This window comes from Xenopus tropicalis, chromosome 10 (assembly GCF_000004195.4).
Source record: "Xenopus tropicalis strain Nigerian chromosome 10, UCB_Xtro_10.0, whole genome shotgun sequence".
Taxonomy (NCBI): Eukaryota; Metazoa; Chordata; class Amphibia; order Anura; family Pipidae; genus Xenopus; species Xenopus tropicalis.
In genome coordinates this window covers 31,736,898-31,756,034 of record NC_030686.2, presented here as the reverse complement: position 1 = coordinate 31,756,034, position 19,137 = coordinate 31,736,898, and the positions used below count along the sequence as shown (strand labels likewise).

General features: G+C 40.4%; 1 protein-coding gene across 2 annotated transcripts in view; it reads right to left on the bottom strand.

Moving 5' to 3' along the window:
* Positions 1–523: 523 nt before the first annotated feature.
* usp36 (ubiquitin specific peptidase 36) overlaps positions 524–19,137 on the bottom strand; it is a 48,563-nt gene continuing 29,949 nt past the window's right edge. For both annotated transcript variants that reach the window (XM_004916345.4, XM_018097916.2), the window contains exons 16-20: positions 12,684–13,205; positions 10,638–10,777; positions 10,043–10,189; positions 7,035–7,150; positions 524–874 (exon numbers count right to left, since the gene is read on the bottom strand). In XM_004916345.4, the coding sequence (XP_004916402.1) occupies positions 746–874; positions 7,035–7,150; positions 10,043–10,189; positions 10,638–10,777; positions 12,684–13,205 (1,054 nt within the window). In that variant the 3' untranslated portion in view covers positions 524–745. The remainder of the gene's footprint in view (positions 875–7,034; positions 7,151–10,042; positions 10,190–10,637; positions 10,778–12,683; positions 13,206–19,137) is intronic.

Sequence of the window (19,137 nt, the reverse complement as noted above, 5' to 3'; positions counted from 1 at the left end):
ATTATTACAGAGAAAAGGGAATCATTTAACCATTAAATAAACCCAATAGGGCTGTTCTGCCCCCAATAAGGGGTAATTATATCTTAGTTGGGATCAATTACAGGTACTGTTTTATTATTACAGAGAAAAAGGAAAGCAGTTTCCTAATTCTGATTTATTTGATTAAAATGGAGTCTATGGCAGACGGGCTTTCCGCAATTCGGAGCTTTCTGGATAATGGGTTTCCAGATAAGGGATCCCATACCTGTATATATATATATATATATATATATATATATATATATATATATATATATATATATATATATATATATATATATAGAAACTATTTGTAGATATCAGTGTAGCTTGAGAAAGAGTATGTTACTATGAATTAAATGAAGTTAGGGAAATAGTAACTGCTACCTGCATGATATGCTGAAAATATACTTTGAATTATTGTTTTATTTCTTTGTTGAACTTCGTTGATCTCCTATAATAAAAACAAGAGATTGTGCTGCTGTCAGTATTCTGTATCACTGAACATAAGATTTGTGTTTCCGGTGTGCTTGTAACATAGAATAAATTAAAGTCATTGTTATTAGTACTTCCTGTAGGATATGGTTTCAAGTAAATATTATTGATGTGTTAGTACGGTTTACATAAGGAGTGGTTTGTAGAAATGACATAAAAAATCAAAACCGCAGGGTTTTTTTGTTTTTACACTATGCCCAGCTAGATCACTGTATCAGCACATTGGTGCTAATCAAAACCTATAGACTGGCCCTGAGAATTGCCTAGGGTGCATGACAGACCAGAAGTTACGCCGATTTTGCAAGGTTTGGAAAACATTCCTGGTCCTCCATCTGTCCCGCTTGAATTTCATCTTCTTTACCTGTGAGACAGAGCAGGCACAGATTATCCTTAGAACATTGTAAAAACAAAAATTACAGTTGGCAACTTTAAATTCCTTTCACTGCTGACAGAACATGCACAACCTGCTTCCCCCCTCCCATCTCAACTCGCTCCCCTCCCATCTCAACTCGCTCCCCTCCCATCTCAACTCGCTCCCCTCCCATCTCAACTCGCTCCCCTCCCATCTCAACTCGCTCCCCTCCCAACTGTGCTGTGTAATCTGAGCTACCTGCATGGAAGTTACTGAGACCAAGCTAAAATGGCAGCTGCTATCTTAAACAGAGGGAGCTTCTTACTCAGGTATGGTAAAGCTTTCTGCAGAATATAGCTTTAAAGCTTGCACTAAAGTAGCCCTCCCCAGGGCTTCTCCTTTAAACATTCAATAAACCCAATTAATTGGGATCAAGTACCAGGTACTTGTTTCATTATTACAGAGCAAAATAAAATCATTTTTGAAAAGGTAAATTATTTGATTCAAATTGAGTCTATGGCAGATGTTTTGAGAACAAACTTCATGTTGTTGCCAGGGTTCCCAAACTTTGCGTAGTCAGTCACTAAATGACTACTCATTTAAGGTTTTTTGTATTTTTTTAAGTGGATGGAGCCACCAACAACCAATCAGATTTTACCTTTTAATGGGCAAACTGTTGAAAAACGTGAAGGCACTGAATGAAATCTGATCTGTTGTTGACTCCGCCCACTTTTTCTAACCTTGGACCCACAGTTATATAGTAAAACCACTGTGCAAGGTTTGGGGACCCTGGTTTTAGTAGTGTCTGAATGGCAGCAATTTAAATTTCCCCACTGAAAGTCAACGAGTGACATCTGATTGGTGCCTCTGCCCCCTTTTTCTAACCTGGAGCTGCAGTTACCCAGTGACTAACTCTGCAAAGTTTAGGGACCCTGGGATTAATAGTTAAAGAACGGCAGCAGTTTAAATTTAAACCAATAAAAGTCAATAGGTAAATTGTGATTGGAGGCTGTGCCCACTTTTTCTAACCTTGAGTCGAAATCACCCAGTGACAGTGGGCACCCTGGCATAAATAGTGTGAGAATGAGAGCATTTTAAATTTAAATCAATAAAATTCAATGGATGGAATCTGATTGGCTGTTTGGCCCAACCCACTTTTCCTATTTTATAACTGCAGTCCCCCAGTGACCAACTGTGCAAAGTTTGGGGACTCAGGCATAAAAATTGTGAGACTGACAGCATTTTACACTTCACCATTTAAAGTAAATAGGTGAAATGTGATTGGCTGTTGGTGGCTCTGCCCACTTTTTCTAACTTTGAACTGCAAATACCCACTTGTTCTTACCCTGAATACGTAGTCAGCCAGTGACTGTACAAAGTTTGGGAACCCTGACATAAATAGTGTGAGAAAGGCAGCATTTTAAATTTAAACAAAAGAAAATTAAATAGCTGAAGTCTGATTGGCTGTTGGTGGCTCCACCCACTTTTTAAAACCTAAAAATGCAGTCCCCTAGTGACCCTGGTGTTAATACTGTGAGAATGGCATCAAGTTGAATTTCCCCATTGAAAACAAATAGTTAAAATATGATTGGCTGCTGGTGGCTCCACCCACTTTTTCCAACTCTGAACCGCAGTTACCTGGTGACTAGCTCTGAAAAGTGTGGGGACCTTAGTATTAATATTTAAAGAATGGCAGCAGTTTAAATTTGAACATATGAAGTCTATAGGTGAAATCTGATAGGCTGTTGTTGGCCCCGCCCACTTTTCTAAACTTGGAACATAGTCACCCAGTGACAAACTGTGCAAAGTTTGGGGACCCTGACATTAAACATGTGAGAATGGCAGCAGTTAAAATTTCCTCACTGAAAACAATAAAAGAAATGTGATTGGCTTTTGGCGGCCCCGCCCATTTTCTCTAACCTTGAGTATGTCTTGCAGTGACTGACTGTGCAAAGTTTGGGAACCCTGGCAACAAACCAATAAAAATCAATAGGTGAAATCTGATTGGTTGTTGGTGGCTCTGCCCACTTTTCAAAAGTAAAACTGCAGTCCCCTAGTGACCAACTGTGAAAAGTTTGGGGACCCTGGTGTTAATTCTGTGAGAATGGCAGCAGGTTGAATTTCCCCATTGAAAGTCAATAGATAAACTCTGATTGGCTGTTGGTTGCTCCGCCCACTTTTCCTTACCTGGTGCCTAACTCCCTGCAAAGTTTGGGGACCCGGCGTTATTACTGTGAGACTAGCAGCAGGTTGGATTTCCCTCAAGTCAATAGGTAAAATCTGATTGGCTGTTCACAGCTCCGCCCACTTTTGGGCATCCAACAATCATCATATTTTCATTCAGGCTGAGCCCATGACTATGTGATTAAAGTTTGGGGAGTGTAGCCTCAAAGCTGTAAGATTGGCAGCAGTTTCAATTTCCCCCATAAAAGCCAATGGGTAACAGCCCCTCCCACTTTGCGTTTAAAAAAAACAAAACAAAAAAAAAAAAAAACTTGAATGCGTAGTCACCCAGTGACTGACTGTGCAAAGTTTGGGAACCCTGGCAACAAACCAATAAAAATCAATAAGTGAAATCTGATTTGAAAAGTGGGCGGAGCCACCAACAACCAAAGTAAAACTGCAGTCCCCTAGTGACCAACTGTGAAAAGTTTGGGGACCCCGGTGTTAATTCTGTGAGAATGGCAGCAGGTTGGATTTCTGCCAAATCAATAGTTAAAATCTGATTGGCTGTTCACAGCTCCGCCCACTTTGGGCATCCAGCAATCATCATATTTTCCATTCAGGCTGAGCCCATGACTATGTGATTCAAGTTTGGGGAGTGTAGCCTCAAAGCTGTAAGATTGGCAGCAGTTTCAATTTCCCCATTAAAGTTAATGGGTGAAATTTGATTGGCTGTTGTTGGCCCCTCCCACTTTGGGGTCATCCAACAAATGTCGCTGTTTTATTCGGGGTGTCCCCATGATTATGTTATTCAAGTTTGGGGGGTGTAGCTTCAAAGCTGTAAGAGTGGCAGCAGTTTGAAAATCTTCCCTGTCAAAGTCAATGGGAAAATTGGGGGTTCGGAGCGGCGCCACAAAAAGACGGGGGGCGGGATCGCTTAGAAAAGCACAAGCAACCTGCTCCGCTATAGGGCGAAGATGTGTGGGGAGTTTGGGTGTTGTACCCCTAAAACTGTAGGAGGAGTATCGTTTAGAAATGGGGGGCGCGAAGAAGAAGTGGGAGAGCAGTCTGGGGGGGTTCAGCCCAACACAAATATAAATAAGGGGGGGGGTACAGGGCTTACAAATTAGCCCCCCCCCTAAATACCAGCGTTAAGCGCAGAACTAAAGCCAATAAACAACATCCTTACATCAGTAGCTTGTTTTGTCCAAACGAGACAAATAAAGATGGAGAGCAGCAATAATGGCCTCCCCTGTAGCTGAATTGGAGCAATAGGGAAAGTGCAATGGATCCAATGGAGGCGCTGGGATTAATATGTCACATAACTGCTCTTCATAAAAAACTTGGGCGGCCAACTCCCAGGTACGCTAACTGCCAACCTATGTCTTTGTGCTGTGGGGCGGAACCCACTGCCCGCACGGGGAGGACATAGAGACTCCATACGCAGCTGAAGTGCCCTTGCTCCCGTTGCTCGGAATTGAACTCAGGTCTCCAGCGCGCAAGGCTGCAATGCTACGCACTGAGCCACCGTACGGCCAAGGGGTTGGGCTCTCACTTTATATAAGTCTTTCAGTCTGTCTTCTTCTTAGCGCCCCCCATTTCTAAACGCTACTCCTCCTACAGTTTTAGGGGTACAACACCCAAACTCCCCACACATCTTCGCCCTATAGGGGAGCAGGTTGCTTGTGCTTTTCTAAGCGATCCCGCCCCCCGTCTTTTTGTGGCGCCGCTCCGAACCCCCCAATTTTCCCATTGACTTTGACAGGGAAGATTTTCAAACTGCTGCCACACTTACAGCTTTGAAGCTACACCCCCCAAACTTGAATAACATAATAAAGGAGTCACCCTAAATAAAACAGCGACATTTGTTGGATAACCTCAAAGTGGGAGGGGCCAACAACAGCCAATCAAATTTCACCCATTGACTTTAATGGGGAAATTGAAACTGCTGCCAATCTTACAGCTTTGAGGCTACACTCCCCAAACTTGAATCACATGGTCATGGGCTCATCCTGAATGAAAATATGATGATTGTTGGATGCCCAAAAGTGGGTGGAGCTTTGAACAGCCAATCAGATTTTACCTATTGACTTGGTGGAAATCCAACCTGCTGCCTTTCTCACAGTAATAACACCGGGGTCCCCAAACTTTGTACAGTACCACTGGGTGACTTCGTACTCGAGGTTAGAAAAAGTGGGCGGGGCCGCCAAAAGCCAATCACATTTCTTTCATAGTTATCAGTGGGGAAATTTGAACTGCTGCCATTCTCACACGTTTAATGTCAGGGTCCCCAAACTTTGCACAGTTTGTCACTGGGTGACTATGTTCCAAGTTTAGGAAAGTGGGCGTGGCCAACAACAGCCAATCAGATTTCACCTATAGACTTCATATGTTGTCATTCTTTAAATATTAATACTATAAGGTCCCAAAACTTTGCAGAGCTAGTCACCAGGTAACTGCGGTTCAGAGTTAGAAAAAGTGGGCGGAGCCAACAACAGCCAATTTTAAAATTTTAACTATTGATTTTCAATGGGGAAATTCAACCTGCTGCCATTCTCACAGTATAAACACCAGGGCCACTAAGGGACTGCATTTTTAGGTTTTAAAAAGTGGGTGGAGCCACCAACAGCCAATCAGAGTTCACCTATTGAATTTTTTTTTTGTTTAAATTTAAAATGCTGCCTTTCTCACACTATTTATGTCAGGGTTCCCAAACTTTGCACTGTCAGTCACTGGCTGACTACGTATTCAGGGTTAGAACAAGTGCGCGGAGCCACCAACAGCCAACCCATTTCCACCCCTTAAATTTCATTGGTTTATATTTAAACTGATGCTATTATTTAAGTATTAATTCCAGGTTTGATACATTTTGCAAAGTTAGTCACTGGGTATTTGCCGTTCAAAGTTAGAAAAAGTGGGCGGAGCCCCCAACAGGCTATCACATTTCACCTATTTACTTTCAATGGTGAAGTGTAAAATGCCATCAGTCTCACAATTTTTATGCCTGAGTCCCCAAACTTTGCCGAGTTGGTCACTGGGGGACTGCAGTTCAAAAATAGGAAAAGTGGGTTGAGCCACTAACAGCCAATCAAATTTCATCCATTGAATTTTATTGGTTTAAATTTAATGCTGTCATTCTCAGGGTGCCAGGGTGCCCAATGTCACTGGGTGACTTCGACTCACAGTTAGAAAAAGTGGGCGTGGCCACCAACCACCAATAACAATTTACCTATTGACTTTTATTGGTTTAAATTTAAACTGCTGCCGTTCTTTAACTATTAATCCCAGAGTCCCTAAACTTTGCAGAGTTAGTCACTGGGTAACTGCAGTGGGGACATTTAAGTTGTTGCTAATCAGACACTATTCAAACCAGGGCCCCCAAACTTTGCACATTGGTTTTTACTATATAACTGTGGTCTAAGGTTAGAAAGTGGGCGGAGCTAACAACAGATCAGATTTCATCTCGTGACTTCACGTTTTTTAACCCAACATGAAGTTTGTTCTCTAACTTCCCTTTCTAGTTAGATAATGTGCTTTTTTTTGGTTTGACTGGCTGCCCCCATGGCTACAAAGCAACTTATTTAGATAAACTATAGTAGTCTATATAGAAGTCTTTCTGAAGCAAATTTTACTACTGCAGGGCAATCGTACATTTTATTTTACTGTAAGGGATGTGACAGACGGGGAGATCCAATTTCCGTGGGATGGCATTTCGGGGAGATTAGTTGCCCGCAACAAGGGTGATTTGTCGCGGGCGACTAATCTCCCCGAAATGCCATCCCACGGAAATCGGCGACATTGCCTTGAGCGGAAACTTTGTACCATTGCAATGCTTTCTTTTCAGGTCTCTTTTTTATCCTTCTAATTCTGCATGTAATTTAACCAGCAACATTTTCATTTAAATTATCTTCTAGACTATAACATTGCAAGTATATACACACACCCTACAACTAGTACATGGACACTGCTGCCTCTAATTTAAAAAAAGAAAAAAAAACTGCCATACCTTTCCACTGTCAAAATCTTCATCCCATTCATCTATCACAGTATTGTCTTTTATTTCATTAACACAGGATAATGCATCATGGCTGACATCAGATACTTCTTCATTCCAGGTGAGCACTAAGGGTACAAAATCCTTTATAAGTTACTGAACACTTGCCCTTGATCTCAGACCTAAACAGAGCAGCATTGCTAGGCTCCATTTGGGTCAGGAATAGCCGACAAAAAAGGAGATTTATCGTTAAAGGAACAGTTCAGTGTAAAAATGAAACTGGGTAAAACAGACAGATGGCGCAAAATAAACAATATTTGTATTTGTAAGGGGTCACAGGGACCATGGAGTAAAGGCCCCTCTCATCAGGAGGCAGGACATTGATGACATCAGAGCTGAGGATCCTCCTACTCTCCCTTTTTTCCCCTGCTACCCGAAAAAGGTGCCCGTTTGTAACAAGTAATTGTGAACTCAAAACTTAAGAACAATCTCTAAAGAAAATAGTTCAAGGAGGGAAGCCCTGTGTCTCCCTTACAACTGGAGAGAAAAGACTTAAAGGGTACATAAATCTTCTTTTCTCTCACGTGTATAGGGACACATGGACCATGGGGACGTACCAAAGCCACCTCACAACAGGGAGGGAAGAACTCTGATGACTTAGGAAACACTGCCAAAGGCTGCCTCTGCAGACAGGTAAGTATTTAAGTAGTAAAATGTTGTGAAAGTATATAATGAGGACCATGTGGCTGCTCTGCACACTTGCTCAGTCGTAGCTGCATTTTTGTGAGCCCAGGAAGCTCCAATAACCCTAGTGGAGTGAGCCCTGAGTTTTACTGGTGGTGTTTTCTTCCATATCAGATAGTTACATCTCACTGTCCAATGTGCGATTGTGGTTTTTGTGGCTGGAAGACCCTTACATGCCCCAGAGGGCACATGAATAAAGTATCTGTCTTCCAGAAGCACTGGGTCCAAGACCCTTGTAGTTTCTACGGCTATTGCAAAAGCATGGTAGAACAATGTTGGTGTTATAAAACACTGAAACCACTTTGGGAAGGAAAACACTGAAACCACTTTGGGAACACTGAAACCACTTTGCTCGTCTTGGGGGCCCTATTCCCCAGCCCCCAAGACGAGCAAGACACCCCCAACTCAAACTCTTTTGGAAAACAAAATTGTAACCTGAAATAAAGCCTTTAACGTGAGGAATTACAATCCCACTTCATTTAGAGGTTCAAAAAATTCAGTCCAGGAGGGCTGTCAAGACTAGATTGAGGTCCCGCGGTGGTATTGGGTGCTTGAATGGTGGAAAAATGCAGAAAGCACTTTGAAGAAAGGTACAAACGTCTTCCATGAGAGCTAGGTGTTCTTAAAAAAAATAAATAAATAAATAAAAAAACAAAACAGACAAGGTGGACACTTAAGCTTTCAGAGAACCCATGCTAAGACCCTTCTGAAGACCTGTCTGGAGAAATTGTAAAATCCAAAGTAGCCAAAACTCTGCAAACAGAATCTGCTCGACCTTGCACCATGACCAGTTACACTCCCATATCCTGTGGACGTTTTTGGGTTTGCGTGCCCCGATTACGGTCGATATTACCTTTTTTGAAAACCCTTTTTGCCTTAAGATTGCAGCCTCAAGAGCTATCCCATTAAGGTGAAGAGTTGAGGCTTGTGGTGGAATAGTGGACCCTGAGAGAGTAGATGGGGGGAATGAGGCAGAGGAACTGGAGGTTCCAGTGACAGCTCTAGAATATCTGAATACCAGGACCTCCTGGGCCAAGAGGGAGCAACCATGATTATCATGACAGGTTCCCTAGAAATCTTATGCAACACTTGTGGTAACATAGGAACAGGAGGGAATATGTATGCCAGTCAGAATTGCCAGACGTAGAGAGGGGTCTAAGGGGTCAGATTAGTGAGCCTGGGTAGGAGCATTAACTTGGCCCTTCCTGAAGTGAGGCATTTTAAGCCACGGGGTGCACTGATGTCTCTTCCGGCGCACAAAGATATGCGTTTACTTCTCTTCCGATTCACAAGGATGATACGGGGATGCAGACATCGCTTCCGGTTCGCCAAGCCGATCAGAGAAGGCCTTTACACTAAATGTGAGATAGGACATGCTGGCGGGGGATCATCCCTTGGTATTTTGCGCTCACATACTCACTTTGTGGAGGCGGGGGGTGGGGGTGCGGCACACTGATGCTGAGCATTTGTCCCCCAGTCTCTATGGCACTTCCATCAAGGGAGAGTATAGGTCTTGCCTGCATTGAACAGAACAGGTCTGACAAGGCCTTACCACGAGTGTCAGTACTAATTACTAACCAAGGTATCCTTTGATGGGCCTGCCAAACGGCCTTTCCAAACCTCCTTTCCAAACCTCCTGTATGAAGGGCACTGGTGCTTTTTGGGGGTTGCAGGGGATAAAGGGAGAGTAGGGGGGTCCTCAGCTCTGATGTAATCAGTGCCCTAACTCCTGGTGGGAGGGGCCCTTGACCCCATGGTCTCTGTGTCCCCCTAGACATGACAGAAATGCTCCCTAACTAGCTATAGAGTTTGGACATATTTTTAACGGAGAACCAAATCTGAACACAGAAGTAGGGCAGAAGAGCTGAACATTAAGTTTTGGAGTTCTATACCAGCCCAACTTGGAAAGCTAGTAACAACCGTACATGAACATACAGTCAATCAATGTCTCCTATCAGGAGGTAGTGCATATTAAATATCAGATGTTTAATTATTTCTTTTTAAGGCAGTTCAGTATTTTGCTATCAGTTAACTGTATCAATCCACCTACAGTATTCACAAATGTCTAAGATAACTTTCTATTGCTCCAATATGAAAGATGCAAAGGATTTCCCGAGGCCTGACCCAGCTAAGGGCTCCAACCAATCTGTATATATCTCTGCAAAAAAATACAATAAGCAACTACTGTATTATTCTACCTAAGATTGGGGTACAAAGCAAAGCAGGGTACAATAAAAAGTTTAAAAAGTCATGTTGTTCCTACTGATTATTATTACCTTTTGTGCTGTATGCTTTATTGCTGGAATTCTTAAGTAGTTCCTCTGTGACATGCCGACACTCATTCCCTTTACTGTTTGTCATAACAGGAATTTCCTGTTTGCTATGAACACCTCGGATTTGACTGTCCCATACAAATACTGGCGCTGTAAAGAGAGAACAGTGTATCACACCAGGCCATGATAAAGACATATTATATAACCTTACCTATTGGGGAAAAAAGTGGTCTAATGATTTTTTGATTTGTTTTGTATAAAATTATATTGTTAAACTTAAAGGTTAACTCATTTTCACTAATCAGCTCGTACTGTTGAAGACAACTTTCTCCCGCAGCTTACATATATTTTCTCAGGTAGAGTGTCTGTAAATCTGAGCAACATTTTTTTAACAGATATATTTCTGGTCCAACAGGACACAGATAAAAAGAAAACTAATACTTAAAAAGAAGCAGGGTATAAATGATGCACATTAAGTCTGAGGCTCTGCACTGGCCCAAGGCAACCACTGCCCTTTAGCATTAAAGATCTGCGCCTCCAAAGACGCCACAGTATGTACTGTATATTTGAAATATACAATAGATTTTTATTTTTTTACCTTCTTGTCGTGTCGTGTTCCCGTTTGGGGTGCACTGCTTTTTCTCCTGATGCAGTACCTGACTTGGCTGTTTTTTCTTCTTCTTGCTTTCTCTATTAATATGATGCGCTTTAGAGTCCTTGTCACAATCTGAAAGAAAGCTAAGAGGCGCAACTATTAGAAAATCAGACGCTGAATTATTAGAAAGGAAAACAATGAGAAAAGTGAATGACTTCTGTATCATCATTTTTCACACTCTTGTCTTTTAATTATGGCCCTTTGCTTTTTTTTTTTTTTTTTTTTTTTTACCAGTCACTCACAGTCTAATAGATTTGGCAACTACTAAAAATTATAATAGGAGGTCTATATATGTATTATATGCAATACTCTCTCACACTCTCTCAGTCAAAAGATGGTTGGTCAAATAAAAACCGACCTGCATTTTAGTCCTGTTGCCCTTATGGATTAGCCTTTTCTAAGAAAGGATTAGAATCAACAGGGTTTCATCAGAAAACCACGGGAAATGGTATTTCTGAATTATCAGTCCCCAAATGCTTTGCTATCCAGGCATTTATTGCCACAGATTTGCTGTATTGCAATACTCTAAACTGAAGAACCAGCTATGTTAGGGTAAGAAAGGGTAAACAGGTGAAAACTAATATGGGACCATATATTAAAATAGTGAAAGCTTTCATTCTTCACACATAGCATTGCCATAACCAGGACTTAAAGAAGAACTAAAGCTTAACTAAAGAAATAGGCTAGAAATATTGTACATTATATTTTGGGTTTCTGTACCAGCCCAAGGCAACTACAGCCCTTTAGCAGGGAAGATCTGTGCCCCCAAAGATGCCCCCAGTAGCCCCCCATTGTGGACAAGTTATTTTAGCTTTCAAGCTGCATTGGCCGAGTAGAGCTGGGCTGAACTCCATATGCTAGCTAACACTAGTAAACAGATGCAAGAACAGCCTGCTAAAAACAAAAGTAGTAAAAATGTGCCTGTGATGAATAAGGCTCAATCCAAAATGTGGATTTCTGAAAAAAAAAAAATGCCGCCTTCAGTGGTCCAGTCACAACTTTTTGGATTTGGATTCAAGCTGACCAAGCACCAAGGATTATGAAGGATTCTGCTGAATCTACATCCTGTAAAAGGTGCTGGAATTTTGATGAATCTCAAACCATAGCCAGGCCTATACATAGCTAGCCACCATACACACAAATCATCATCATTCACTTATATAGCACCAGCAAGTTATGCAGCGATTTATGTTCATTTCATGGCTCTAAAGAAATTAATGCTTTGATCCAAAGTTTTTCATAGAATATTCCTTGTTCTCTATTTTATCTGAAAGTGGTAAAACCGGACAGATTTTTTTTTTTTTTAGCGGATATCTCTCAAACCATTATCATAATACAGTAATCCCCAACCAGTGGCTCAGGGGCAGCATGTTGCTCCCCAACCCCTTGGGTGTTGCTCTCAGTGTCCCCAAACCAGGGAGTTATTTTTGAATTCCTGACTTGGGGGCAAGTTTTGGTTAAATAAAAACAAGAGTTACTACCAAATAAACCCCCTGAGCTGATAGTGTGCATAGAGGCTGCCTAATAGCCAATCACAGCCCTTATTTGGCACCTCCATGAACTTTTATGGTGCTTGTGTTGCTCCCCAAGTCTTTCTACATTTGACTGTGGCTCACGAGTAAGAAAGGTTGGGGATCCCTATATTAATATATACATACTTTTGTGGGGAAAAAACAGCAGCACTGAATGTATATTTGTTTGGCTGGCAGAAAACATACATCTATAAGCAGAAAAGGCAAACACAGGCAAATATTTAAAGCTGTCTAAAGCAGGACAGAGAGCATAGAAAACATAACATGTTATTGATATTATTTAGGGGGGAAAAAACAGATCCTATCCGTGCGACAACACATGGAGGTACAAGAAAAATATGTAAAAATCTATGGTGGGATACCGATTTAAAAACAAAAAAGCAATTTTAGAAATAGAAAAACAAAAGTGTGAAACAGATAAGACTGTATAAAGTAAAATATTAAGAAGCATCCTTACCCATCAGGCTGTGCCAGATCTGTGCCCTCCACCTGTTGCATTTTCACCATTTTTGTTTTTTTCTTATGTCGCTTCTTCTGGAAATTTTCAGTAGGATTTGGTATCTGCAAATCTAATTGAGAGGTATAATGTGTAGCTGTTGGATTATCATTTTCTATCACAGTTTGACCTGATTGATGCACTTGCTCCTCTTCAGTCTGCGGCACCATGGCTCGCTCATTGTATCCTAAATGAACATTTGTTTTTTTCCTCATCTTTGCTGGGCTGCATTCAGTAACAGTCGTTCCACTGTCTTTCAATTTAGAGTTCTTTTTCCTTTTCTTGCACTCTTTTATAGAAGCACAGTCTGTCCCGGAACTTCTGTCAGCAGACAGGGAAGATGAGGTCTCATATTTGAAGACAGTATTAGAAACATGATTTTCTGGGGTGATGTGGGGGGCTGCTCCTGGACTGGTTGGTTTATCTGTTCTTTTACAGGAATGGCTTGCACTTGAACTTCCAGCGAACACTACTGTACATTCTCTGCAAGAGAACCATTTCAAATGTAAAACACAAAAACGCAAATGCAATTTAGAGACGTCTAACAAATCACTAAAATATGTGACGTAGGGCTGCTACCTGTCCAGTTTTCAGAAGGGCTGGCTGGGGAATGATGGCCTGTCTATGAATAAAAATACCATTTTTATATGCTGAAACTCAGCAGAAAATCATTTAAAATCCTGACAAGGGAGGAGGAACTAAAACTTTGATGTTACAAATTGTAACAACTTCTCCACAGCTTACAGACAGCATGCAAGAACTCCATAACCCACAATGCATTGCACTGTCATGTTCCTTTCCTTATTGACATCACGTGTGCAGGGAATTGTGGGATTAGGAGGATGCAGGCTGAGGACTGTCGACTACCGTTACAATTTTTTGGTCTAGAAGTAGTCAGCCAGATCAACAGGGGAACAGGGAACTTTTTTCAAACCACATTATTACATTAAAACTCATTAAAAGGCTGCATATTTTTTTAATTGATGTACATTGTAAAGTTGCTTGAATTTATGGTTTCTTTTCAAAACGCTTAAAGTTGTGTTTAAGTGAAGTTCCCTTATAACTGTAAATTACGGAGACATACTTCTGCATGGGCACAGCATAAAGGAGAACTGAAGCTTAAAGAAATACGCTAGAGGTTTTGTGCTTCTGTATCAACCAAGGCAACCCCAGCCCTTTAGTAATAAAAATCTGTGTCCCCAAAGATGCCCCAGTAGCCCCCCCATCTTCTTTTCTGCTCATTCCCAACAAATGCTCTGTGCTGCTGGCACTTACCTGAGCTTAGGGACCAACACACAATATACTGTATATATAGAATAGAAATGTAACAGTATAAGGCTGATTAGTACAGGTATAGGACCCGTTATCCAGAATACTGGGGACCAAGGGTTTTCCAGATAAGGGGTCTTTCCGTAATTTGGATCTTCATACCTTAAGTGTACCAAAAAAAACAATAAAACATTAATTAAAGCCAATAGGGTTGTTTTGCGTCCAATAAGGATTATTTATATCTTAGTTGGGATTTAATTATTTGCTTATAATGGAGTCTATGGGAGACAGGCTTTCCGTAATTCGGAGCTTTCTGGATAATGGGTTTCCGGATAACGGATCCCATACCTGTAATCCATTTGGATTCACATAACATGGCAGCTCTGAAACCATCGCAATTAGCATCAGAATTTAATAATCAGACCTGTAGCAACAGTTTATATGACAGGCCAACCTCAATTTCATCTTGATCATTTGCAAAAAAAACCCCTAAGCTCAGCTTCTCAGAGCTCACTGAGTATGTGCCCTGTCCCTGCCAGTTCTAACAGAATCCAAGATGGGGAGCTCCTGTGACAACTGTAAAGACCTGTATAAATGTTGAAACTTTTGGCTAGTGCAGTCAGTTTAGTATATAATATATGGCATTTCTAGCCATATTCATTTTCAGGGTTTAGTTTTCCTTTAAATTCAGCTGCATACATAACACTACTCACTTTTATTAATACTGACATTTTAACATTGACATTTGACTCAAACGATGAAAACATAATTTTGCCTCTTTAAAGGTCCCTGGTAAGTATGGGGGGCAGTTTTGGGCTCCAGTCCTTAAGAAGGATATTAATGAGCTGGAGAGAGTGCAGAGACTGCAACTAAACTGGTAAAGGGGATGGAAGGGTTAAACTATGAGGTTGGGGTTGTTTTCTCTGGAAAAGAGGTGCTTGCCAGGGGACATGATTACTCTGTACAAGTACATTAGAGGGGATTATAGGCAGATAGGGGATGTTCTTTTTTCCCATAAAAACAATCAACGCACCAGAGGCCCCCCCTTTAGATCGGGAACAGAGCTTCCATTTGAAGCAGCGTAGGTGGTTCCTCACGGTGAGGGCAGTGAGGTTGGGGAATGCCCTTCCTAGTGATGTGGTAATGGCAGACTCTGTTAATGCCTATAAGAGGGGCCTGGATAAGTTTTTAAACAAGCAGAATATCCAAGGCTATTGTGATACTAATATCTACAGTTAGTATTAATGTTGGTATATATAGTTTATGTATGTGAGTATATAGATTGGTAAGTATAGGTTGTGTGTGCCGGGTTTACTTGGATGGGTTGAACTTGATGCACTCTGGTCTTTTTTCATCCTTATGTAACTGTATGTAATATGTATAATAATTTATGTATGTATAAAAATCTATTTATGTACAATTATTTAACTGAGCACAGACATAACACAAGCCCTATTTATATGGCGTTAGGGCAGAGATTGGCCCCTTTTGGCCTCAGAAACAGGTCAAGCAAGTATAAACATAAACTGCTTAGTATTATAGAAATCAAGAGTAATTCTGCAGACTACAGTGTTATCAACAAAAGTTCAGAACAAATAAGAAGTCAGCATGTTTAATCAACTATCAGCACAAAAAGAATTCAAAAATAATAATTGTGATAATCAAATCTGAAAGGGGAAGTCTGTGGTAAGAGACGCCTGGCCAGAGATTTTAACATCATAACTGATGATTCTGCATTTGTACTAAACAATCATAGAACACTGGGCTTGCATATCTTACAGTCCAAAGAAATGTTTATAGATTTTGTATCTAATCAAACTATGCTGATGTTTGTGTAAGGGTATACGGTCATAAACTACAATTTGTCAGGAGCTGCTGAATGCGATGTTGACATTCTGAGTATGGTGTTGGGAATCAATATACTGCCTCCTCTGAGGGTCTCTGGGTGTCGCGATTTTCAGGGGGTTCAACCAGACTTCTTACTGGTTCATGTTGAAAATAAGTGTAAATTGCCCCATTAATATCCTTAATAATATCCTTGGAATATGTAAACCAATGATCGCAACAGAGATCAAATGGGCCCTGGTTTGATAAATACTAACCCTAAGGGGATAATGAAGTCTATTATGACCACGTTTTACAGTTTAGGACAAAAGCCAGTGGGGTATTTAGATGACATGCTGCTCAGACACATAAAACATCACTAAAAAAACATCATAACTAAAATGATAAGACCTCTGCTGATTCACCACTTCAGATTGGTTTATCATTTAAAATTTACAATCTGATCATAGAAAGATTGGCCTGCCACAAAGCACAGATTCTGATCTGCAGCATTGTATCCCAAGGAAACGCTGAACTGGCACAGGGTTTTATTGCATTCTGTATGGCTGTTTGTGCCTATAAAACTTTCATTGCACAGTGAGACTTGTGGAATTAGGATCTTAAAGGAGAAGGAAAAACTAAGTAAGCTTTATCAGAAAGGTCTATGTAAAAACAGCCATAAGCACTCACAGAAACGCTGCACTCCCCCATCAAAAGAAACACAGGATTGCTTGTCTCCTTTTTTTGGGAACATGTTCTTCAGTATCAGACTTCCTCTCTTTTAGGGCTCCTTCAGGTTTGGGGCTTGAGTCTGCTCAGTTCTCTCCTCTCTCCCCCTCACTTCCCATAAGAATGCATAAAAACTCACTCCCCCCACCCTTTGGAATGTGTGATCTGAGCTTTCAACGGCTACAACTGCAGCAGGACGCTAGCAAGACCAAGCTAAATTGACAGCTTCCATCAGAGGGAGCTTCTAGAGCTTTTTACTCAGGTATGGTAATGCTTTCTGTAGAATAAATATAGTGTTCGAGGTGGCACTAATGTGGCGAATCTATTGGCAGTAAAATGCCAAATTTACTTTCCTTCTCCTTTAAAGACTGATCTCCCTATGCATTTATGTTTGTTTGACTGCATTCTGCATTGTCCTTGAATACTCCTCTTGCCCATAATGAGAGTAAATATTTTCACGTTGTATTCTGTGCATGCCACATACATTGATATTTAAAATGCATAGGATTACCAAACTGTTCAGAAGACCCTTGGTGTTCATATTTATCATGGAATGGATGTATCTTTCTACAGTAACTTATCTGTTTATTTCCAGGTATTTATTTAGTGCTGACACATTTGCGCAGTGCTTTACAGAGATTATACAACATTCACATCAGTCCCTGCCCCAGAGAAGCTGAGGAAATGCAACCTGCTAGGCCACTGTGCTGCCCCTTGAGGAGATTTTTATCAAAGACGCAGACACTAAAGCTTTGCAGTTTGGAAAGACATTTACCCATTTTTTTGTCAGAATGTGTACATTTCCAAACATGTCCTTTGGGTGTCCAAAGGATATGAGGTTCTCTAAAATGCAAGCTTTAAGAAAACCACCAACTAGAAAACTACTAGTAATTCTTTACAATTTTGAGCAGAAAGATTTGTAGCCATTTGAAAGTGTAGTCCCCAAAAAAAAAAAAAAAAAAAGTGCGTATGTATATATTTATATACACACACACACACACAACATAATAGCGGGGAAACGTAGGGATTGTGATACACATGGTAGATGTTTATTTTGCGGTCAAAGTGCCCGACATTAAAACTCACATGAACTATATTCATTTTGGGGTCTCTATATGTCTTATGAAAATCCATATTCAACATGTGCTTTAGGAAAGTCAGGCATTGTCAGCGCAGTTTGCCTTTAGAAATACTATTCACATATTACAGGTATGGGATCTCTTATCTGGAAACCCAATATCCAGAAAGTTCAGAATTACAGGAAGGCCATCTCACATAGACTCCATTATAATAAAATATTTCTAATTTTTAAAAATGGTTTCCTTTGTCTCTGTAATAATAAAACAATACCTTGTACTTGATCCCAACTAAGATATAATTACCCCTTATTGGGGGCAGAACAGCCCTATTGGGTTTATTTAATGGTTAAATGATTTCCCTTTTCTCTGTAATAATAAAACAGTACCTTGTACTTGATCCCAACTAAGATATAATTACCCCTTATTGGGGGCAGAACAGTCCTATTGGGTTTATTTAATGGTTAAATGATTCCCTTTTCTCTGTAATAATAAAACAGTACCTTGTACTTGATCCCAACTAAGATATAATTACCCCTTATTGGGGCAGAACAGCCCTATTGGGTTTATTTAATGGTTAAATGATTCCCTTTTCTCTGTAATAATAAAACAGCACCTGTACTTGATCCCAACTAAGATATAATTAACCCTTATTGGGGGCAGAACAGCCCTATTGGGTTTATTTAATGGTTAAATGATTTCCCTTTTCTCTGTAATAATAAAACAGTACCTTGTACTTGATCCCAACTAAGATATAATTACCCCTTATTGGGGGCAGAACAGTCCTATTGGGTTTATTTAATGGTTAAATGATTCCCTTTTCTCTGTAATAATAAAACAGTACCTTGTACTTGATCCCAACTAAGATATAATTACCCCTTATTGGGGCAGAACAGCCCTATTGGGTTTATTTAATGGTTAAATGATTCCCTTTTCTCTGTAATAATAAAACAGCACCTGTACTTGATCCCAACTAAGATATAATTACCCCTTATTGGGGGCAGAACAGTCCTATTGGGTTTATTTAATGGTTAAATGATTTCCCTTTTCTCTGTAATAATAAAACAGTACCTTGTACTTGATCCCAACTAAGGTATAATTAATCTTTATTGGAGGCAAAACAATCCTCTTAGTAGACTTAAGGTATGGAGAGCCAAATTACAGAAAGATCCTTTATCCGGAAAACACCAGGTCCCGAGCATTCTGGATAATGTGTCCCATACTGTAATATTTTACTTGCTACCATTTTCTGCCAGGTCACTGTAAGTGTCAAAATGCTGTGTCCCATTAGCCTTGAAATACATATATTAATGACACAGTTTAAGTGATTATTTGTGCTTGTAGTTGCAGTTAAAATCAGTACATATCCCTTTCTGGTCATGAGTTTTAAAATTTAGGTTTTAAAGTTTGGTATCACTAGGTCTAGTTTTTCAAGTATATAACATATTTCATGTTAGGAAGAGGTGTTTGTCTGCCATTCCAGAAATAAAGTAGTTCACAATGAGGTTCCCTTGCCC